At 39.1% G+C, this 24,385-nt stretch overlaps 1 protein-coding gene across 6 annotated transcripts in view; it reads left to right on the forward strand.

Moving 5' to 3' along the window:
• The window catches only part of LOC134541667 (proto-oncogene tyrosine-protein kinase ROS), a 270,841-nt gene that overhangs the window by 191,707 nt on the left and 54,749 nt on the right, over positions 1-24,385 (forward strand). For all 6 annotated transcript variants that reach the window (XM_063385273.1, XM_063385274.1, XM_063385275.1 and 3 more), the window contains 5 exons: positions 2,752-2,961; positions 9,849-10,037; positions 12,206-12,478; positions 19,145-19,350; positions 20,542-20,652. In XM_063385273.1, the coding sequence (XP_063241343.1) occupies positions 2,752-2,961; positions 9,849-10,037; positions 12,206-12,478; positions 19,145-19,350; positions 20,542-20,652 (989 nt within the window). The remainder of the gene's footprint in view (positions 1-2,751; positions 2,962-9,848; positions 10,038-12,205; positions 12,479-19,144; positions 19,351-20,541; positions 20,653-24,385) is intronic.

A 24,385-nucleotide genomic window follows, 5' to 3' on the forward strand; every position in this document is an offset into this window, starting at 1 on the left:
ATCCCAGGCCGACCCTACTCTTGAAGCATCCATAATAACGGCATTACGCCACTCCACGTGGAATTCTCAGGCCACCAAGGGATAGATAACACCGCTGATGAAGAAGGGTGAGCGGCAGGGGGGGGGGGGGGGAGGGGCGAGGCCGGTCCGCTATAACCCCCGAAGGTATGCACGCGTTACGTCATTGGCACCGTGCAGGGCCGCCAGGCAGCTCCAGTAACTGGCGCGCGTTGCGGCCTTGTCTCCTGCATTCGTAACAGTACTTTTATCTCCTCTTTGGCTGTGCTAGACTTCCTGCTACCTGCACTGGTTTTTATCTTAGCATACCAGCACACTTGCATTTTCCTATACTACGACCGGGAAAGCAGCAGTACGAGTAAGATAGTGTTAATTGTAGGGAAATGTTTACTTGATACATTAAATAAATTTAACTTTGAGGATTTCACAAATTTCATTTAAAAATATATACGTAAATCTAAATAACCTACAATAGTTATTTTGAATTTATATTCTCTAGCTGATATATTGTAAATATAATTAAAATGTAAGCAATTTTTTTGCATTATGCTCAGTTTCGTTTTTCTTAAAGGTGAGTAAAAAAAATAGATTATGTTCTACCCTTGCTCCATTAAGAGAGAGAAAAAATATAAGATTACCCAACAATATAATTGTTCATTTTAGAAAGGTCGTTATTTCAAAATTATCTTTTGTACCTGTAGATGAAAAAAGACATCAGTATTAGTAGAAACATAACACATAACAGACTGCATGCCATGCACGTCTATTTTGTTAAATCATCAGTCCTTTCTCTCATAAAAACATGTTCACGCTGAGGTGGACGATGAGTTTGCCCGCGTGTAAACCCAGCGACCTCGTTGCCTGGGACAACAACTTTGAAGGCCGCAGAGAAGGCTTGAGACCTCTTGACTGGCCACTTGCAAAAAGGTCCCCTCTCCCCCCACCTGGATGTTGGACTACCCACGATAATACTCCAGCTCAGGATCCAGGAAACAGCCAGCGATGTGGAGAAACCCATCGACCTCCTTCACTACGTCAAGCCCTCAGGGGAGGATATCAAAGTGTAACTGAGCCCAGCATAGGACATTGGTTGTCTGGAGAGCACCTGGAGTAAACTCCAAACAGCAACCAAGCCCACTCACTGTACTGAACCTCCACCAGCTTCCGAGGTTAGCCTTATCCCATTGGTCACTGAAGAACATCTGGCTACGCCCGCGTGCCAGGCGACCGATGGACACGGGTATAGTAGCCAGACAGCCGAGCAGGACCTGCCTGAGTTCAGGCCGTCGTTACGATCGCCCGCCGTAGTCTTGCAACCTGGTAGAAGTAGTGAAATTCATTTCAGTCAGATGTATCTTGTAAGGTAAGACTGTCACGCTATTGTGTCGCACACATCAGTAATGCATTTTCGAATATTACTTCTGAGAGTGTTTATCATATGAAGCGAAACGGGGGTTCTTCCGGCACGCCAGCAGCCTCACTAGGTGAGACCAATCCTCCAGAGGCAGCTTCTAGAGATACATGTGTCAGATAGTGAGTATCCACTGTCCATGCCTTTCTTTTGTAAAGGTCGTGACATCTCCTTATGGCAACCACAGAGAATTAACACCTATAGAAGGGGATTCCTTCTGTATTCACTAAGGCCCAGGATCGAGCAGTTGCAGAGACAATCTGAAAGCATGGCGCCACTCCTAGCTATTCCCTTATCTTCTTCCCAGCGCCGATACAACTCCGACCCCCTACAGACAACACGTCCAGGGATCGCCTCAATGTGAACCAAGTCAGAACCCCGGGACAGTCGATGACCCAACGAGATACCCGGACCACCACCTGCAAGGCATTTCCTGCTGGGAATATTCCCTCAGAACCAGTCAAGCCTTTCCCCCAACACCTCCCAGGAAAATGCACTAAATAAGGCAGAGTTTGCAGACAGTAGTGATCAGACAGCAGTATAATTTTTATTTGCGGTAGATGTGGGTCAAAGTAGCATCACACGACACACATTTCTCTCAATTAGAAAAGAATGCTTTCATATAACAGCCACCCCATGCTTATTTATGGTATTGGAAATCCATTAACTGTTTCTGAAAAAGGTGTATTTAAGAGTAAAGGTCTTTCAGAAAAGTGCTAACTATTTTACTGACTCTCAACAAAATGTTGATCCCTCATTTGTGTCACTTTCCTCTCTGCCACCTCTTACCCTTCATCTATATCATCAATTTTAAGGCTTATTGTATAATAGTTAGGACCGATAAAACACAGATTTCAGTGTTTTGAATTACTGTGTGTGTAATTCACTATTATCACTATGTGAGGTAGTGAATTTTGTTTCATGCCATGTTATAATTATTCTACAACCCAAAATTATAAATCCTGTTAATTGTTTTGTACACAATTCCACAATTTCTATTATTTGGACTAGATATGGTATTATGGGTCATTTTATAAATTACATTGACAATGACTGTGTTGTTATGTTTACAATTGTACTTCCATTTTATTAAAAAGAGACCTCATTCTTTGTTCACTACTTCTTTATTTAGATTACACTGGATATTTGATACAATGATATAAAGCACACTTCCTTGTTGGCTTCCATCTTTTTTCACTGTCTTTCTTGCCAACCTTAGCAACACAACTTCCTCCTGGCGATCCATGTATTTCTCTACTATTACATGTGCGAGTGTTGGTCTTGAAGGGTGTGAGGTGTGAGTGGAACCCCGGGGTGTGCAGAACGTGACCTCGGTGCCGGAGCTGAGCTACTGGCGGGCGGCGGAGGTGCGGCCCTACTCGTGGCTGGTCGTCACCGTCAGGGCCTTCACCTACTGGGCCACGTCCGTCCCCGTGCGGGCGAACCTGCGCTCGCCCGCCTCCACGCCGTCCCGGCCCCTCAACCCGCGGGTGTTCGTGTCCTACCTGGGCAGTCCGGTCAACAACACCCAGGTGCAGATTCCTCCTGGCCCGTTCTTCACACTGAACTGTTACTAAATGCAGGGCCGGTACAAGGGGTAAATTGGCGCCCTAGGCGGAAAAACCTTAATGCGCCCCCCCCCCCCCCCCCCCCCCCCCCGGTCGGACACCCCAAAAAAAAATTGTCCTTGCCTCAAAATACATCACGTAAGCCTAATATTTTGTCAACAATCAAATGTAAGCAGGCTTGTGTTGTGTTTTTTTTTCTTCCTTTTTTACTTATATCAATATAAACATTCCAAACTGTTACAAAAATCCCATTTTCATCTAGTTTCAATAATCGTTAGGTAAACATGTTATATTATCAGTCGTTATGTGTCTTGCTGCTCCGCCCCCAGCTACTTGGCGCCCTAGGGCGGTTGCCTAGTTCGCCTATATGGATGCGCCGGCCCATGACTAAATGTACAAAATCTTGTATGGCTCTGAAAGCATATACTTAAACAGTAATATGCTTTAAAGTGAGATACTTTTATAATGAGTTTCCACTGTACATAAAAAACACTGTGATGAAATTATTCCAGTAACTTAAAAATTCAAGCTTATAAACTGGATTTTTATACTTAAAATAGTTTTATAGGAACATGCATTTGTCAGTTGTTTCACGAAACCGCTTTGACAGTTTAGGACTAGGGTTTATTAAAATGCTTGTGTGCTACAGATACAGTGAAACCCTGATTATCCGTTTTCCAATGGACCATGAGTAAAAAACGGATAATCCAGGAAATCCTACAATGTGGGAACACACTCTAAAGTTACCAAATGCACAATGTATGTACTATTGTAAAAACTTTCAGTGAATCAGTTAGGTATTTCCATAAACTGACACCAGGAGCACACTGTATATACACTTTTCATGGGGACAAAGTAAAAAAGTGTAAAAAGCGGGAAAGTGTAAATAAAGGGAAAAGTAAGAAATACGTTAAAGTTAATTAAAATACAGTCGCATCCTGCAGCGTTCATAACAAATGCGGGCTACATTACACATACGCATTGCACCACAGTAAAAAAATTTTAAATAAAAGGGCCGCAAATTGGACATTTACCGTCAATAGCGCGCCGTGCGCGGAGATAGGTCATCGTACTCAATCAGCTGTTATGGCGCGACGTACCCGCCGGCTGGCTCTCTCTGTTGTCTGAGCTGCGCATGCGCAGTATAACTCACTCAACGCTCCGCCCAGACTCGTGACGTTCCATCAGCAGTCAGCCAATAGATGCGAGCTTAGCGGAAAAAAATATAAGCTCCACCTCCCGTGTACCAGTTTTGTCCAGCTCTAATACCAGTTTATTGGTATACGCACCAGTTTTCTCGCTGCCGTGACGTGTTCAAGTTTACGTTCACCTTGATTTCTTGATACCAATAATTAATTATTTACGATCCCCAGATATAAATTGTTAGTTTAAAAAATATGCGTCAACTGTACAATACTTCCGAAATTATAAAATACGTTTAAAACAGTTACCAAGACTCCGCTCATTTTATTTAGTGAGGTTTATGTCTCGTACCAGTATTTCGGCTAAGTTGTGACATAAATATAGTAACAGAACGTTTATACATTTGTGAGTTTACGTTTTTCCCGAGTACATTTTAGATTGCCTCCTGCTATAATTACTCGGACTTTTACACGCCTAGGCTTAAATTATTATATGTTTAGAAATAAAAGCAACTTTTCATGTTATAAAATATGTTTATTTTGCGATTTAAAATGTTCACTGCCGACTATAAAAGTTCGTTTTTCACAATGTTTTTAGGCCTACTATCGTTGTTACGTGATGTAAATAGCGGGATGGATTAGATTTTTGAGACTTAATTCGCGTGAAAGTATTGTATTGGATTAAATGGGAACCAAACGGGACCTGAAGAATAGAGTGCAAATAACGGGAAAAAGTAAATAACGGTAACGTAAATAAGGGGTTTCACTACTTCCTTAATTTTTTTAAATGAACAAAATGTGCCATCCACTGGGATGTTTGATGCCCGAACTTGCTGGAACCAAGAAAACAAAACTTTCTCAAGCTCACTGTATTTTGACTGTCTTGCCATTTTCCGTTTTTTTGAAGACTGGCCGAACTGACTTGCTTGTTTCCGAACCTAATTTTTTCTAGCGAAGATAGAATTAAGAGTCGATGGAGGAATACCATAGCGCTTTCATTAGAGTTAAATGCGTAAAGCTAATTTACCGTAAACAAAGAAAATCTCGCGCATATACGGCCGGCCACGGAAACGCTAGGAAGAACAATTTCGTCTATGTTTCTCGCAGGATTTCACTGCCGCTAAATAGCAACGTGTTTACGTTGGGCTAGTATGTACAGTATATCGACCACGGTTATATTGTTGTGTCGATTATCGCACAAAGCAAGAACTATCGTGCGAGCGTTAGCTTTCGTCTGTTGTTTTATCGAAGTTGGTGAACCTGTTAGCAACAGCGTCATGCTCACTTTATTCGTTTTCTTTTAGTAATGGCCGCCATATGTAAATATTGGTATTGCGTGTCGTGTAGACACGCGTAAACTGGAATATTTCTCGGGAATTTACAGGCGCGTAAACTGGAATATTTCTCGGGAATTTACAGGCTTTTTACCGATTTCACATTCAAAGTTCAACCCGTTAAACCGGGTTAAAAAATATTCGTAAACGATGGAAACGGGATTTTTTTAACATTGTTCTTGCGGGATTTTTTCGGGACCACGGACATTGAACAATAAAACCGGGAAATTCTACAATGCGGGAACGAATAAACGAGGTTTCACTGTATCTGACACATAGCCTTTGCAATCAAAATTTCTTTTTAAAAAAACATGTCAGGAATTCCTTGATTTTTGATTGTGCCGAGAACACTTTGTTAGTGGCTTAACGTCAAGAAGTGAAAGGGTCTCTATTGGCATTGGATTTTGCCTACATTGTCAAGGGCCCATGATAAGAACTTTGAAGGTAGGTATGTCTTCATGTCCATGATATGGAGCTATTAGAAATGATTATGTTCCTGGTTATTCCATAATCATTTACTGCATGGTGAAAAGTGTATACTTTTTCACCCTGAATATAACCACCATTGATGATACATAACCTTACAGTGCTTTAAGCTTTTCATAATTAAAAATATTTTTATTACCAAATAAGTCTTAAAAATTATGGACAATTAATGTTATGCAAGAGGTCTGGTTATCTGTGTTTGAGACTTTTCAACATCTTAATCTATTATTAATTATTTTATTTGCCAATGACTGTGTGGAAATTGCTTGCTGAAGTGCACATCGTTTGTTGTTAATGTACAGATTGTGTTTTTTTTTTTCTTAGCTGAATGTCCGAATATAAACATGCTATTGCAACATAGTTATGAACATGCATAGATATTTCGAAAAGTGGTAAACAAACGGGACTTAATAACTTTAATACTTCACATACTGATTTAATACAATTTCTTGGACATACTACATTACACTGTTTTTCATGAGAAAAATTCATAACTGCAAAATAAGAAATAAAAATGAAAACATAAGCTCTCAGAAAACAAGCCTAACTCAGCTGATGTCAAACAGATAAACCCAACGATGAACCTAACATGTTTTATGGACAACACAATGACAGCACAGATGAAAACTTTCAAACTGAAATATCACACAGCACAAGAATTTCGTGGAACGAATTTAGTCATGAAAAAAATAATAGCACAGAGAAACATAGCGGGCTGACAATGATGAGACAGTTTAAACTGTAATAGTAAATGCAGACACAACAAAACCAGGACAATGCAGAAAATATACAAACACAACGCTGAAGATAAACAGATATTATGGACAACATGACAACACCACCAACGATCACAGTAGGTTTTGAGGGCGTACCGGTGCTAAGGATGGATTATTGGTGGAAATTAATGGGCGCCACTACGTGAGTGGGCACGTGGACCCGGCTGGAAAACTCTCTAACTCAGGACGTTACGTGGCCCGTGTGCGGCGAGATATTAGCCCTCCTGATTTTTACGCAACACCTGTCCCTAACTAAGCCCGCTCTCAGCGTCGGGCACGCTTCTAATTACTGCAGTGGGCTCTCAGGGCGTCCCACACGCCGCTGACCAGGTTAAGGACCCACGTGCCCCCCCCCCCCCCCCCTTCCCGAACACAAAACACGTGACTCAATTAGTTGGTTTTTATTACTCACAGTACACGCCCTTACACAATGCTCCGTTGATACAGCTATAAAACGCCCGAGGCACGAATAGAATTAGGTGAGGAGGCGAACCACGCACGTGGTCGCCTCAAGCCGTTACTTAATACTAGAGACACGGAAATTTCGCGAATCGCGATATCGCGAAATAACACCGCAATTTACCTTAATTCGCGACAAAACACCGAAATCGCACAGCATCGAGAAATAAAACTGATAATAATGAATTAGACCACCCATGCAAGACATCGCGAAAAACAAGTAAACACGACGTTGACAGCACATCGCCATTTTTCTAAGTTTCAACATGGCCGCTTTGTAGTAATAAAAGTAAATAATGATTTACAGTATTCCCGTCACGTAATCATTACAATTTGAAACGAAAGCAGTAATTGCAATCATAAACTAATTAAAAAGAGAAAAATGTACCTGAGCATCAACACAAAGTTAATAAAAAATACCGGCGATGTTTTCAACACAATATAGCTGCCATGATTTTCAACCCGCTGTATTTACACATTAATCTTGTAGAGAAATATAAAATTTTAATTCTTCCTTTCATGTTGAACAGTTTCAGTTAACAACCTCATGCTTTCAACTACGTTTGACTGGCTTGGCAACCTACTCGTTAGAGCTGTAGGTGTAGCAAACCGTATGTATTCGGTACTGACTGAGTAACGGGTGCGCCATCTAGTATCGAGTAACGAAACGTTACACACGGCTGGATTTCGTTACTCGCATTTTTCGTATCGATGAATTTACGTTACAAAGAACGATGTTTGTTTATTAAGTATAATATGGAAATTTGTCGTCCAAGTTTTTTACTGTTTATAAGAAAGTATTTTTTACAAATTAGAAATATGTATGTTTTTGTTATTTATTATCGCGTATTTTCACGTTTTTTGTTGTTTTTATCTTAAAAGAGATAATATAATAAAACCTCTCTAATGAGATTTAATTGTTTCTTGGTTAACAAAAACTGTTAATTATCAAATATTGTTAATTGTTTATATTCTATTTATTATTATTTACGTGACGTCATACTGTACGCGTACGCAATACGACTCGATTCGTTGCTGCAACATAACATTGCATGTTATGCGGTATCAGAAGTAACGAGTAACGTAGCGACACGATAGTAACGAGTACTAATTGTTATAGTAACGAATACATACGGGTACACTTTTTTTCGTTACTTTTACACCTCTACTACTCGTAAACATGAACACATGGCACTACGCCGATTGATAAGCAAAATCAGTGACCTTTAACTGCCGTAACTACACTTCTCAGCAAATGCAATACGACCGCAGAGCAAGTGAATACGGCGTCAACGGGACAAAGAACAGCAGCAAGAAATATTAAAAGAATACTAAGTTGAGACATGCCGTGCCGAGGCAGCGCGCTAGGCGACACCGGGCCGTGCCGAGGCAGCGCGCTAGGCGACACCGGGCCGTGCCGAGGCAGCGCGCTAGGCGGCACCGGGCCGTGCCGAGCTGTTTCAAGCCTACAATTTTTATTTGCCAATAGTGTTGACTTTAGAGTGCAGTATACGAGTATACGCCGTGCCACTATTATTTAGCCAAGCAAAACTTGTAGGTCATAAAACCATTCTCAAAAGTTAAAGTAAACATGAAAAACCAAAACAGCGAAATAAAACCGAAATTTGATTTTTTCAAAACGAAATTTAAGGAAAAATAAAACCATTTTTACGGGACTCTACTTAATACACAGATGATAGAAAACTCTGGAGAGTAAATAACTATTAATTAAGCAGTCTCTCCGATCGAGAGAGGCCCCGAGGATAAAAAAGAAAACGATTTGAATAAATTAATTAACAGAACTACTTCTTGGTGAAACAACGGTGATGTCCTCGGGGTGTCTGCAGAGACGTCCGCTCTGGGCCGGCTGTAGAAGGAGACTGGGGATAGACCAGGGCTTGCGGGAGGCAACATGGCGCCCTTCGCGCCGAACACAATTACCGTTACAACTTAGCTAAGGCGTGCCCCGGGTTACTATTGAAAAATACATAAATCCTTTTACAAAAATTAGTACATTACATCCATGCCCAGACCTTCTGTAATAATTACTTATATGCTAGAAAATGGTTTAAATGAAGTTGCATGCTAGTTCCTCCATCGCCCGCTAGGGAGCGTCCTTGTTCGTGCTTGCACTTATTAAATAACAAAACATCATGAATTAGTTAAATAAAAACACTCACATGCATAGCCGTCGTGACACTATTTTGGGGCGAAAAGAAAAGGATTACAATATTTATTAATACCAATTAGGGGTGCGGCGCACTGCAGCTAAGCACCCTCTTGCCGGGCTAGCAACACACGCACGCACGCATGCACGCACAAGCGGGAGGTTTGAACAGATGGTGGTGTTTGGGCGGTGGCATATCGGGCTCAAAGGGGCCGCAGGCCCGGACGACGTCAGTTTCCTATGAAGAAACAGTTGCGATGTTTCAGGAACTAGCATCTGTTCCCGTCATCAGGCACAAACAGGCTGATATTGGCGGAAAATACTTATTTGCAAGTGTAGTTATTTAAAAATCGGAAGTTATTAACTTTCAAAAATAAATATCTTGGAAGAAGCAAATGTATACTATGTTGCCTATGATTTTATTAATTTGATACATTAATGTGTGTTCAATTTTGTTGTATATTTGACATGTGGTTTTTACTAACAGGAAATAGAAGTGTCATTCAGATGGGACCCTCCAGAGTTCTCGAACGGGCTCATAGAAGGCTACAGCGTACAGTGCTGGTTAAAGTCGCCAGACGGACAGATGGAGATGACCGATGTTTTTCTCTCCAACCCAGACAGCTGTGAATACGTCATGCACAACCTCAACAGCAATGCTGTATATTACTTCCAGGTAACGACTGGTGGGAATGAATCCAGAATTTGTGCCTTGTGCTTATGCTGCAGCCTTAGTGCTTATTACGATTACCGTAAAGTACCTAGGAAAAATTAATCTCATTTGGTTTTTATTCAAACCAGTGATGGGCCGGTCCCGGTTCTTGGTTCCCCCAGTTTCTCAGCTAATTAACCGGCACTGAGAACCGTAAATATAATGTCAGTATTAGTTCTGTGGAAAGCATAACAGCTAAACCTTTCCCAGTGAAAATACAATAGACTTCCTGTAAAACACCGCAGTACATCATCGGCGACCGACACGCACACATCTTTTTTACTTCATTTTAAACCCCATGTGACAAGAGAATGGTTGGTAAATCTTTGAAAATTGCAGGTGACACTGACAATGGGCAGTCTCCCCTTCCCTTCCTTCACCGCCTTGCACTAGCCACTAGCCACTGGCCCTCCCAGATGGAAAGATAAAGCCTGGCAAGAAGTGTTAGAACGTAAACATACTTCTTTGTACCGAGATCCCGAACCTTTTTTGTCTCTCTTTTCACCAGCAGACAGGGATGATCATTTCAACTAAAAGTAGACCTATAGAAAAATAACACAAGCACAATATACTTTTAAAAATAATATAAAAAAATCATTTACCATGATTTAAAACTGTCTTATACTAATTAAAGGTAGGTATTAGCTACGACATTTGAAGCTGTACATCACTCATAACTAGAGACTCTGAAATATGGCGACACATGAATTTGAAAAAAATGTTTTTTAATGAAAGTTAAATATGATTTAAAGGGTATTTTAACTTCGAATTCACTCACAAATTTACTTATAAATGGTTTTAATCCCAAATTTTTGTATCCATTGACGAATTTTCAGGAATTTTTTGTTATTTAATTATTTTTTTAAATATTAAAACAAGTAGGTCCGCACACACAGTAATAATGGTACAATGAACCAAGTATCTTGGAGGCCGTGTGCTGATTCAGCACTCAAAACAAAAACTCACTTTGTTTTTATTCGCTTACCCTTGCTCTAAAAGCTTTCAAGGCCACAAGACAGGTACTTTACACCACCATGTATCTCATACTTCCAGCACTGACTGGCTGAGTTTTTTTGTCACTCCTATCCCCTTCTCCAATAGGATATTTTCCTGTCATATGTTCTTCTGGCATGCCTGACAGCCCCAACACATTCTCATCCCAGTCGATTAAATTTTTCCCAGCCACAGATTTTCAAGCAAAATGAAACGACCCAATGACAATAACAATTCCAGTATTCTGAGGAGTAATGTTTTGCAAGACAAGGGAATTATTTCATGGATATAAATATCTATTGTAAGTAGAGTATGAGTGGGATTAATTTTTTTTATAGAATTGCATCTAGTGACACGAGAAACAACTTGCACTTGGGACTGGGTGGCTTGTATGTGGTCCAATTATGGTTAAGTTTTGTACTAATGAGTCATGTTAAACTAACAAACACACCATTGATTAGGGCATACTGTATCTTTGGTGTGAATTGAAATTGTGTGGAGGTTAACCTAAAACTGAGAACCGATTTTTAAGAACTGGAAAATCGAACTGAGAATGGGGGAAAAAAAATAGAACCGACATATCATTAATACAAACATGATCAAATGTTTTGTTATGTAAAATATAACACACCTGTGGAAGTCAGGGATAAGTCAGGGAATTTAGTATATATATAAAAATATAGACATTTCAATGATTCTGATGATGTTTCTTACCTTGATTCCCAGCTCAGTTCCAATTCTGAGTCATTGCTTCACAAACTTTATAATTTTATGGTGAGTTGGACTTTTAGACTTTTGGACTTTTGGTTTTTTTCAACTTTTGGACTACACAGTATTTCATGTGTCATGTGACAGCTGAGCTGATAAATAATTTTTTAGTATGGCTTTAAATCCGAAAATTAAAAAAAAAAAAAATTATTTTGTACAAATTGCTTTATTTCAATACAATTTTTTCCCCTACAGAATCAAAAACTGGTCCACATGAAAATATTTTCAGTATTTCCATGCATAATCCATACTGTAGTTATTGTTTAAAATAAAATTTAAAAAAATGCCTTTCAGTTCTGGATACAGTTAGCACACAGGGAATGGCAGGAACGGTGTACCGGTAGCAGCAAGCGTGGGGGCGTGGGCGGCAGGTGGCGGCGCACACGAGCATCGGGCCCGGGCCGGTGACCGGGCAGGTGCAGGCGGACCTGGGCGTGGAGAGGCCCGTGCCGCAGCTGCTGCTGGCGACGGGGGACGCCGTGAAGCTGTCGGACTGGGACAAGCGCCGGCAGCAGGTGCTGTTCCCCAGCAGCACTCCGCCCGTCGACCTTGCCTTCGCGGGGCAGGAGCGCCGCGTCCGCGTCTTCTGGATCAGCGAGACGCAGGAGCTGTACTCCTCCGAAGTGGGCGGCGCCCGGGCCAAGGTGAGGGCAGGGCCGGCGCGTCCGTGCAGGCGAACTAGGCCACCGCCTGGGGGCGGCGCAGCACGACACATAACAGCTCATGTAATATGTTTAACGATTATTGAAACTAGATGAAAATGGATTTTTATAACAGTTTGGAATGTTTATATTGATATAAGTAATTATTTAAATTCCACGGTGATCTGTTTATGATTTGTAATAAGTAAAAAAGTAAAAAAAAAAAAAAAAAGGAAAAAAACACAAGCCTGCTTACATTTGATTGTTGAGAAAATCTTAGTCTTACGTGATGTATTTTGAGACAAGGAAAATTTTGTTTTGGGGTGTCCGTGGGCGGGGGGGGGGGGGGGGCATAAGGTTTTTCGCCTAGGGCGCCAATTTACCTTGCACCGGCCCTGGGTGAGGTCATCCACCGTGTTTGCACCTTCACCTCGACACGTTCAAAAGAGATTCCTTTTAAAAACTATTTCTCAGACATACGCCATTGCAGTTTTGCACTGTTTGTCGTGGAAAAAAAATTCGAGAATGCCTGATGACGGGAGCAGATGCCAGTTCCCGAAATGTCGCAACTGTCTCGTCGTTGCTAGCCCACTGTATTCGTCTGTGCTGTTATTATTATTTTTTTCATGATTAAATTCCTTTCACGAAATTCTCGTGCTGTCCGATATTTAAGTTTGAATGTGTTAGTCGGTGCTGTCGTTGTTGTGTTGTACATAATACCTGTTAGGGTTCATGGTTGGGTTTATCTGTTTGACATTAGCATGTTTAGGCTTGTTCTCTGTGGGTTTATGTTTTCATTTTTAATTTTTTGTTTGAATTTTTGAATTTTTTTTCATGACTGACTGTGCAAAATTGCAAAGGCGTATTTCCAAGAAATTGTATTAGATCAAAATTCCCCATTTCATGAATCATTTTTAAAAAAAAGATAGATATTCCTGCCCATAACTACAGAGTTCTCACTCCTATCACTGCCTGGTATAAACTTTTTGTGGCATTGCAAGCCATTGCCCTTCCCAATTTTACAGAGTATTATTATGACATTGTTTTAAAACGAAGTATATCAGCTGGTTATGTAGGTTCAAGGTCATGGTGACCTAGTTTTTTGTTTGTATTTTATTGTCGTTAATATTTTTTGTAATGGTGTAAGGAATATTCTTCCTCTAATCACGTGATTCTTGTAAATGAATTGCTGTTTTAAAGTTTAATGTCTTTTCTAAATTATTCTTTGCAATTCCACAGCATATCTTTATGGGTTTGTTTTGTTTGAATGCCATTTAATATCTTTAGTTCAATTTTTGATTATATTTATTTTGTTTATGACCAATGAGAAGTCATCTTTGTAATCTGTTAAATGTTATGATTTTATTTTGTACATTAACTAATCTATATAAATGAAGAATGTTTTTTGCAAGTAGTGAATTTTAAAGCAGAGAATTTGATTTCATTTATTTTAATTTGAGAATCGACCCATGAATTTAGTATTTACACTGTATAAAAGTAGTACAGATCTGTAACAGATTCTATGATTGGTAATTTGATGTAATTAAGTAGAAGTTTGGAATAATCAGTATAATTTTCATCGCAGATGGAACTAGTTGTGTCCAGGTTTTCGTCATCAATTTTCAAAGGTTTCTGCATGGAAAGGTGATGATGAACTTAATCCAAAAATTATGAATTATTGATAGTTAGAAAGTATCTACGAATTATCTACATAATTGCTACTGAGCTTGATAACTTTGATAATATTAATTAAACAAGATATACTGCATGGTGTTGCACAATTGATTGTTGACAACGAAGCGATGACTAAATTTCTATCAGAAGAATTAGTCACTATTTCTCGCAGTGAAACTAAAAATTACAAACTATTTTACCAAGATTTTTTAGTCTAAAACACATCAAAAGTTAACATCTGCTGAGACTGAAATTCAGGACCCGTGACCTTCGAAACATATTTATGGGAAGTGTGATAAATATCCAGAGTGAGTGGACACCTCGGCGCTGGAACAGACATTTTCTATGCCTCAAATAATTCCATTCACTGACATGATACGGCTACTTGCCACTACGACCAACTTCTGCATTACCAAGTAAATCCAGGACTGAATATAACCAATATTCATAATATGTTGTGTAAGCATATATTGATGTATGTACTAAAGTGTCATTTAAGTTTGTTAACATTGAGTAGAGATTTCAATTGGTTTTGACATTTCTTTATTTGATGGACAATCAATAACTTTTATTGTTTGTAGTACACTTAAATTACTCAGTGGTTAAACTGACTTCAGAGTCTGGAAGAATTGCTTACCATGAGATTTTCTAGTATTAGGCATTTTGAAGCACTTTATATTCAGTTCAATGTAATAGTTATTTTCTTTAGTTTACAAGTTAGAAATGATTTTTAGACTGTTGCAAAAATATTTTAATTGAACCGTTTTACAAATTTAACGATAACTTAATTGACACTCATTGATCACATAGGAAAACCAATTGAATCCTAAGCTCAATTTAGTTAATGCATTGTAAGAAAATTGCTTCATCATTAGGAAATCTATTGTAATTTTTTATTTAGGAATTTATGTATTAACTCAGATAATTCAATATTTATTATGTGTCAGTTTTGAAATAAATTTTACCTTATGTACAATGTTTTTACTAGTTGAACTTCTGTGTTGGACTAACTTAATTAAATAAAAATTATGTTTAGCCAGATAATTGTTTCGGATACTTAGTTATTTGGTTTTTGAAAAGCCTTTTAACCACGTTTGCTAATTTTCACAGTATTGACTAGGTTATAATTATGCAAGTTTAATGTGCAGTATTTTTTCTCTTTATTATTATAAAACTGTAACAGAAGTATGTCTGACTACTTGTCTGGTTGTTTGTTCGAGCATTGCACAAAAACTACTGAACCAATTTTGATGAAACATTTGGTTTTTAAAACTTATGTGTAGTCTTAAAAATTGATATATATTTTATTTTGCTACTATGACGATATCCAGAGATATAATAATAAAACCACATTTTTTCACAACCAAATACAACTAATATAAGGTGAGCGCCCATTTCAAGTATGTACATTCATTTTAAAGGGGGATCAGTTTTTAGTGACCCTTGCAGTAGAAGCCACACAGGCGGAACTGTAAGATACCATAAATATTAAAAGATTCAAAAAAATTTTCTATAGTGTTCGTGAGTTTCCATTTGTTTCTTAATTCTTATACAAATCTACAGTTTTGCTCCGATCTTGTTCCCCTACTACATGTTAGACTGTGTTTTCTTTAAATGGAAGATGTGAGCTCATGTCACATACTTGCCAGAACTTGGGTCTGCTAAAGCCACTGTAACTGGCATCAAAAAATGCTGGACTTGTAAGGGACCAGTCCAGTGATACTAGAACTTGGCTGACTTCTTTTCTATTGCCTTACTCTGGGGATGTGCCCTGCACATCACAATGTTGCTTACCTGTAGGGTTAGGTGAACGTAGCTTATCATACATTTTTTTATTTACATCATGTGCGAGTTTAAGGTTTTTGTATGCTCTTTTTCAAATCTCCCTAATGTCCTTTGGATCATCGGGCAAGAGGTCTTGCAAAGACTAGAAATTGGAAAGAGGTGTGTTGGGCCGATAAGTGAACATGACTTGAAATGGATTTTTTTGTGTCCTTCATGGCAGGCATAATTGAATGCCATGTGTAACCATACAAGATTGGTGTTTCAAGTATCCTTTGTGTGTCCATGATACACTATGAGCTCAGAATGGAGGTTTCTGTTGAAACGCTCTGCATGCAACAGCTTCGGCTAATATGGGTATGTGGTGACACACTGATGCCATGAGAAAAGCACATGATTTTGAATGATTTGGATGTAAATTGTGCGCCATTATCCTAGACAATTATGGATGGTAGGCCAGAAGTCTTGAAAATGAGGTTTTGCAGTGCCAAAATGGTAGTGGTCGCTGTAGCTTTCCTTAAGGGAATGAGCCAAACAGATTTTGAGAATGTGTCAATGCATACCAGTAGCATGGTGTGACCATCAGTGAAAAGTTTCTGCATCAAGCGATCAGCTACATTGGAAGACAAGAAACCAAAGTGGGTTTTCTGGGCTGGTTTGCTGAGGGCACAGAGTTTGCATAGCTTGACGCGTTCAAAAATATCACAATGCATGCCATCCCAAATGAAATGACAATGTATACCTCAGATTGTTTGATAGGTACCTAAATGAGCACCTAGGGAAGAGGAGTGATAATATTGAAAAATCATGTGTGTTAAATTTTGGGGTAAAACCACCTTAATAGATTTTGATTGTTGCATCCGACGGTACAAAAGTCTTGTGGAAAATTTGTAGACTTTTGGAGCTGAACCTGATTTTACTCGATCAATGATATTGGAAGTGCATGGGTCTGATTGATGACAAGACTGAAGGTTTTCAAATACCAAAGGAAACTCTTTGAGCAAAGCATGACACAGATTTGGGGTGGGGTTATTTGGAAGAGTTTGGTTGAAGGGGTTTTTGAACTTCGAGAAAGTGTGTCATCTACTTACTATGTTTTGGGAACCTTTTATGTGCTGAATTGGAAACTTTGGCAATCCAGCATCCAAGTTTTCCTAACTACTTTGGATGTGCCAAAAGCCATGCAAGGGCTTGATTATCAGTTTCTAGAAGAAATTCTCTATATTCCAAAAATTGTCTAAATTTATCGATGCCAAAAACTACTGCCAAACATTTTACCTCCTATACTGAAGAGGCTTTTCTTACTCTTGTGTGTTAGTGTACAAGAGGCAAATGTGATGGGTTAAGCGGTTGACAGCAACCATTGAATTCCTGTGACAAGACTGCTCCTGCTGCTATGCTAGATACGTCTGTTTGTAGTATAAAAAGTGTAGTGAAATCAGCCATGTGTAAAACTGGAGGGCTGGCAATGGCCTGTGTCAGGAATTGGTATCCCTTTTACTGTTAATTTCCCCAGTGGAACTGTTTTCATATTTTTTTGCACAGAGTTTTTAGGGGGTTGCATGTTCAGCAAAATTGGGTATGTACTTAGTGTTGTTATTGAATAAAATACACTGTCTCTGGATTCTACATTCTTTATTCTTTTCTTGTTAAAACCACTTCATTATACATAACATGCCTTCATCACCATCCTCTCTCTTTACACACACACAGCTCATACAGTCATACCAACCGTACATAACAAAGAAACAAAATTGCTGCCACAACATACCAATCTTATTAGAACAAAAATTAGCCATGCTGTTGAAGCAGGCAACATCTTTATATCCTTTGAGCGTTTAAACTCCATAATGGCTCGGGTGTGCTTGAGATCAATGGTGACTCCTTTACTTGGAATTAAATTACATACAAAGAATATTTCCTTCACTGCAAATTTTACCTATTAGTGTGTACTGTTAGATCTACATCACGCAGTGTACTGAGTACTTATGTGAGGTGGGCAGTGTGCACCTCAAATGTTTCTGAGTAAACTACATGGTCTAAATATTTGAAAATATACTTAAATTTTATGTCTCCCAATACTTTGTCAAGCAAGTAAGTCAGTACCTGTGCACCAGTTGCCGACCCAAAAGGTACAACTTTGTACTTATAGAGGTTCCATGGTAATATCTTGAAAATATTTTCACATTTGTATGCTAAACGTTTTCCCACCCCTGTGTTTTATTTAATGCATGGTGGCTGTTTAGCAAAGTCAAAAATAAAATCTGAAAAATAAAAATATTTGAAATGTTTTAGAAGGATCTAGAACCTATGTACTTGTTTCTATCATATGAATAAAATTTTCTATGGATTTTTTTTTTTTCAAGTTCACAGCTAAACCATAATGGTGTATCTTTCTTTGGGTGTTATAAGTAGAGACCACTAAGCCACCATTGAATTCTATGCAAAATTTTAATTAAAAATAATGTGGATTGTCATTCTTTTTTTAAGTTTTGGTTTTGATAATACTTCTTTTCTATCTAAATTTTGAACTGTTTAAACATGTGAGATTACAAGTAAAATAGTTGTCGTTTTAGTATCGGAATCAGCCAATATTCCCAATTTTTTGGATTTCTGATATAATAGTTTCAAATCGATACTTAAAACATCTGACACACATGAACAAAGTAATATTTCAGCTATTCAAATGTCACTCATTTTTTTCTGTTTACCTGTTACAGTTATGTAGACATCTTTTACTCCAATTTTTCTGTAATATAAGACTATACTTGGATCAATTAATCAAAGGCATGATGTGTATCATGCTATACACAAATTTTATGCAGGTAAATAATTTTTGTCATCCTTTTTGTCATCAACTAAAATTCATTTTAGTTAGGGAACTTTATTAAGTCACTGCCTTATTACTTACAAATATTTAATTTCTGGAGACTTGCACAGTGATATTTTTTTTTACAAAAAGTATTGAATCTTACCTGTATTTGTATAACGTATTCGGATCTAATAAAAAAAATGTATTGGTGATTGGATTTGTATCATTTTTAATCCATATCGCTCAACACTAGTGTAAAGTGTATTCAGGTGTGTTAAAATCTTTATACTGCAACATGCAGCACATTATATTGTGATGTCTTTGTGCATGTTCTTGTAGGTGAGTTGAGGCATTCCAACCCCGGATGGAGAGCTCTAGGTGTGCTTGTGCGACATGTCCAGATGCTGACCTTGAACAACTCCGGGCTGAGCGTGGCGGTGGACTGGGTGGGCCGCTACGTGTACTGGTCGGAGCTGGACGACCGCGGGGCGGGGTCCTTGGTGTATCGGCTGGACCTCAGCCAGACGAGGCGGGGCATCGCGGAGGCTCAGGCCGTCCTCTGGAGGCCGCGTATCATCCGCACGCTCCGGCTGTCCCCCTTCACCAGGTTAGTGCTGCCGCTGATCCCGTGCCTCTCGCTGCTGCTGCTGTTCCCCTGGCCGCCTTGCTAACTCACCTGTTTCCTTCACGTTTGTAGCAGCGTGTCCGGACGTGGCAGACGTAAGTGGACAACTCATCTACTGCTTCGTTTCTGTTGTGGTTCGATTACTATAATGTGGCACATTCCATTTCCAGTTTATCATTTTGTTTCATTGGCAAGCTTATGGAATGTCAGATTTGCTTACTCTAGATAATATTTAATGCAGCATGTAGAACATTTAAATTTCAGTCTTTCATATCATCATAATGTTCTGGAGCTAAAAAATTCTTGTGACAAAAATATGTTTCTCTTTTTTGAAGTTTAATTCATATGTAACATCCTATTAAAAATTAATATAATAAACACACATAAGATTGCAGTATCTTTATGGTAGGACAGAAAATTAATTTGGCAAGTTCATAGTTAAACCATGCAATAACATGTCTTATAACAAAAGATATTATTTATTTTAGTGTTGGGTCAATTACATTAATTCTAATAGGATGGGATGATTGGATGTAATGATTTTAGAATTGATGCTGATTGATTCTTTATTTCTGCAAAACCTTGAAATTGAGAGTTTCAATAAGATCATCAAAGCTGATTCTTCTGTACCTTTAAATAAGATATTCTGCTGATCAAACAGGAGTTGTAAAAATAATCAGGAGTTTTCAATCAATAAGGATTTTGTAGATTATTTGGGAGTTTCAAATTTGTTGAGTTTTTCATATAATAGAGGTGTTTGATCTGTTTAGAAATAGTATTGTTCAATTTAGGAGGTTTGATTAATAAGTAATCCATTGGATCGAAACAGAATTTTCTCATACTTTATATTACATCAAAAAATGTTTGCTACAAGCATTTATATATAATATATTACTACAAGTGTAATGACAATAAAATTTTACAGTTGTTTACGTCGCACGGCCAAGCACAGAGGTGTAAGGCATCAGAACCTTTAAGATCATAGTTAGCTCCCAACCACATGGGTACTGACAGTGATAATGTGAGTCATGTCGAGGTATTGGGATCAAGAACCCACAAGTGATGGGTTAGCAACCACCACCACCCAGAACCCAGATTCTAATTAGTATTTAATTTAAATTTTTCATGTATTCACATTTTTCCAGCTTCTAAAAATTCTTTCTAATTTTTCAGCTCACTGTACTGGATAGAATTCAACAAGATGGGCGTTGGATACTTAATGAAGAGCCGGCTGGATGGAACAATGATCCGGCCATTTTTCTCAGCCGTGAAAGTCAGTAGACGGTACGTTTGTTAAGGCAAACTTGAGTACAGTGGCGTAGCGTGGGTGGGGCGGAGGGGGCGGCCCGCCCCGGGCGGCAACCCGCGGGGGCGGGTCGCCGGTGAAGCGGGTTGAGATCTGATCTATGATTCATCCATTACATGTGTCAGACACACTATAATGTTCCATTTTTATCTAAAATTTTGCGAACCAACTATTTTTTAATATTTATTTAAAAGAAAAACTGCGAAATCACTGACAGAGCTCTTTATAACGTTTGTTTGTTTACATACGAACGGCAACATCGCATCACGCCGCGCCGCCCGGCGCGCGCGAGCTGAGTTGAGCGGCACTCCTTATTATGTTAATTACTCATACAAAATCTTTTGTTTCACGCGTCGGCCCGTGTCGATGCCTCTCTTTCGCACTCATTGAATTTAGTACTACGCATTGTACTGTAAAGTTTGACCTTAACCCAGGGCAAACCAAACAACTTCCGCAAACCGGGACACAGTAAAACTCCTATATTATTATTATTATTATTATTATTTATTTATTGTTTACAAAAGTTACAATATTTCTTACATTAGTCTCGCAAAACCTATTCACCTAGGTTTGTCTGCGAGTACGGAGTCACACTCGTACATTAAATCTATTTTATAATACACTTAAAATTGCTCTAATAGCTGTTTGAACATTGATTATTGTTTAAAAAGTATGGAGTATATTAACATAAATTACATTGAGTTAAGGTACATCTTTTTAAGTTTACGACTGAATTTTGTCCTGCTACTTGAATTTAAAACTTCAATAGGGGATGTTTTGTAAATCTAATAGTAGTCTAGGAATATTTTTTTTTTGTTTTTGGATATCTTGATTATTTATGGTACCTGTCATACAAAGAAAACATAATTTTTCATTTAGCTCAAAAATGGCGCCAACGATTTTTCTCAAATTTCTCGTCATTTTATCTTTTAATAACATCTATAACATGGCTTACTCAGTCAGTTTTTACCGGGAAACTCTAAAAAAGGTAGCTGCCATACAAAATCAATTTTGTTTGTAAATTTTCCTATAAGCCCGGCAAACCGCGCCGTCACCAAAACCACTTTTGTTTTGTGATAGATAAAATACTTATTTGAAATTCGAACGTGTCCTCCGGCCAATATTCATGGGAATACATAACTTATTTTACAGGTACAAGAAGAAGACGTACCTGCCGTCGCAGTTGGAAGTAGTTCTGGTCCCACCACAGAGCAGGGTCAAGACGAAGTCGACTCATTAAAAGTACCTCAAGCATTTAGTCATAAGCCTGCAGAAAAAGTGAATGTTGCCAAAGAAGACATAATTGAAATCGTGCCTTCTGCTCCTGCCGAAATCAAAGATGTGAATCTCGACGATGTAGGTTGCTGGCCTTCTCCTATGACCGACGAAGTAAGAACGCTTCTAGTATGTCGCGGATCTGACTCAGTACAGCACATCGATTCCAAATTTGCCGATGTTGTTCGCTCAGGGACTTCAACGAAAGGCGGTACCCGAAAACTAACCAAAGAGTGGTTCTACAAACCATTATCTAACGGCGAAAAGGTTCTCCGAACATGGATGGTGTACTCGCCTTTGAAGCAATCCTTGTATTGTTTTTCTTGCAAGCTGTTTGGCAATTCCGGCTCTAACTTCGCATCTGAAGAAGGATTCAACAAATGGTGGAAGCTAAATCCAAGAATAGGAGACCATGAAAATAGCCTGGGCCATGAACAGAGCTTCTTGAAATGGAAGGAGTTGGAAGTTCGCCTGAACTGTAAAGCAACCATCGATCAGAAACAAGAAGTTTTCGAAAGTGAGGAGAAGAAGTGGAGGGATGTACTGTACAGGTTGCTGAATATTATCCAGTTCATAGCCAAACAGAATCTGGCCTTCAGAGGACATCGAGAAGACATTCGAGGAGATGATAGTGGCAATCGCGGGAACTTTCTGGAGTTAGTGCACCTCCTAGCTAAATACGACCCTCTTCTAATGGAACACCTGACAAAGATAAAGCTGGGAGCAAGAGTCTCAGTTTCGTATCTATCTCCAGAAACCCAGAATGAATTTATAAACTTACTGGGACAGCAAGTTCGATCCACCATCATCCGTCGTATTCAAGAAGCTAAATATTATTGCGTAATCTTCGACAGCACACCAGTCATCTCCCACAATGACCAAATGAGCCAAGTTCTGCGATACGTACATATCGAAGGAGAAAAAGTCGCAGTGGTAGAATCTTTCATTGACTTCTTCGAACCAAAAGGAAAAAATGCAGAAGATCTCAGCAACGATATAATCGCGAAGATAACATTAGACGGACTGGACATACAGAATCTGAGAGGACAGGCTTATGACAATGCTGCCACAATGTCAGGGATCCACAATGGAGTTCAAGCCCGGATTAAAGCACCGAATCCGAAAGCTATATTCGTTGCATGCACAAACCACTCACTAAACTTGGCTGGGGTACACGCTGCTTCTGAATCAGTGGATTCCGTGACATTTTTTGGAACTCTGGAGAAGCTGTTTGCCTTCTTTTCCGCATCAACTGTTCGATGGAACGCTTTGGTTGCCGTCACAGGTCAAGCATTAAAACGAGTCACTGAAACGCGCTGGAGCGCTAGACATGTAGCTGTCAAGATGCTTAAAAATAAGTTTGAGGTAGTTCTTGAGGTACTGGAACAATTAACAGATTCATCTCAAACTTCCGAAACAAGATCGGGAGCCAGTCTTCTCCTGACAGCCATGCAGTCATTTAACTTCCTAACTTTTCTTGGCTTTTGGGCTGCAGTGCTACCTGAAGTAGATGACGCACAGATTTACCTGCAGCAACGAGGACTAAGTGTGGATAAGTGTGCTCAGAAACTCTGCGCTTTGAAAACCCTCTTAGTGGAAAGTAGAGACCGTTTCGTGCAAGAAGCAATTGACTTTGCTAAGACTCTCTGCGAAAAACTCGGAATCGAACTGAAAACGAGAAGAATTCGTAGGAAAAAACGCATGCATGGCGATGAATCTTCTGAAGATGCAGCTTTGTCTCACGAACAGGAAATCCGTCGAGAGATTACCGCATCATTCGACAAGATCATTCAAGAAATGACGACTCGATTCCAGCAAATTCAAGAAATATCGGACAAGTTCGGAATTTTTGCTGCCAGCGAAACTTTTGGACAGCAAGTTCGAGTGTGATCTTTCCCATGTATTAGAAGACATCGACAAGGACGAGTTTCAGATGGAGTGGAAGCGTCTTTAGCAGTTTGTTGTTGTTGCCTGTTCTGAATCAGAGGAACATATAAGTGGTAATGGACCACTGGAGCTCCTCCAGTTCATTCAAAAACTGAATCTCGGAATTTCGGTTCCAAATATAGTCATCTTGATTCGTATATATTTGACTTTGGCGATTAGTGTTGCAAGTTGTGAGAGAAGTTTTTCGAAGTTGAAGCTAATAAAAAATTACCTCAGATCTACTATGAGCTCCGCTAGACTATCAAACTTGGCTATATTGTCGATTTAACAAGAATTGGCTGCTAATATTGATTTTGACAAAGTTATTTCTGACTTCGCTGCTCATAAGGCCCGTAGAATCCGCTTGTAAAACCGCTCATCCTATTTTAACTTCAATAAAAGGTACCTCATTGCATGTGAAATTTAATTTTAAGTAAGCACCTATAGAATGGGGGCGGCAAAATGGGTCTCCCGCCCCAGGCGCCGAGATGGCACGCTACGCCACTGCTT

This window comes from Bacillus rossius (assembly GCF_032445375.1).
Source record: "Bacillus rossius redtenbacheri isolate Brsri chromosome 4 unlocalized genomic scaffold, Brsri_v3 Brsri_v3_scf4_1, whole genome shotgun sequence".
Lineage (NCBI taxonomy): Eukaryota > Metazoa > Arthropoda > Insecta > Phasmatodea > Bacillidae > Bacillus > Bacillus rossius.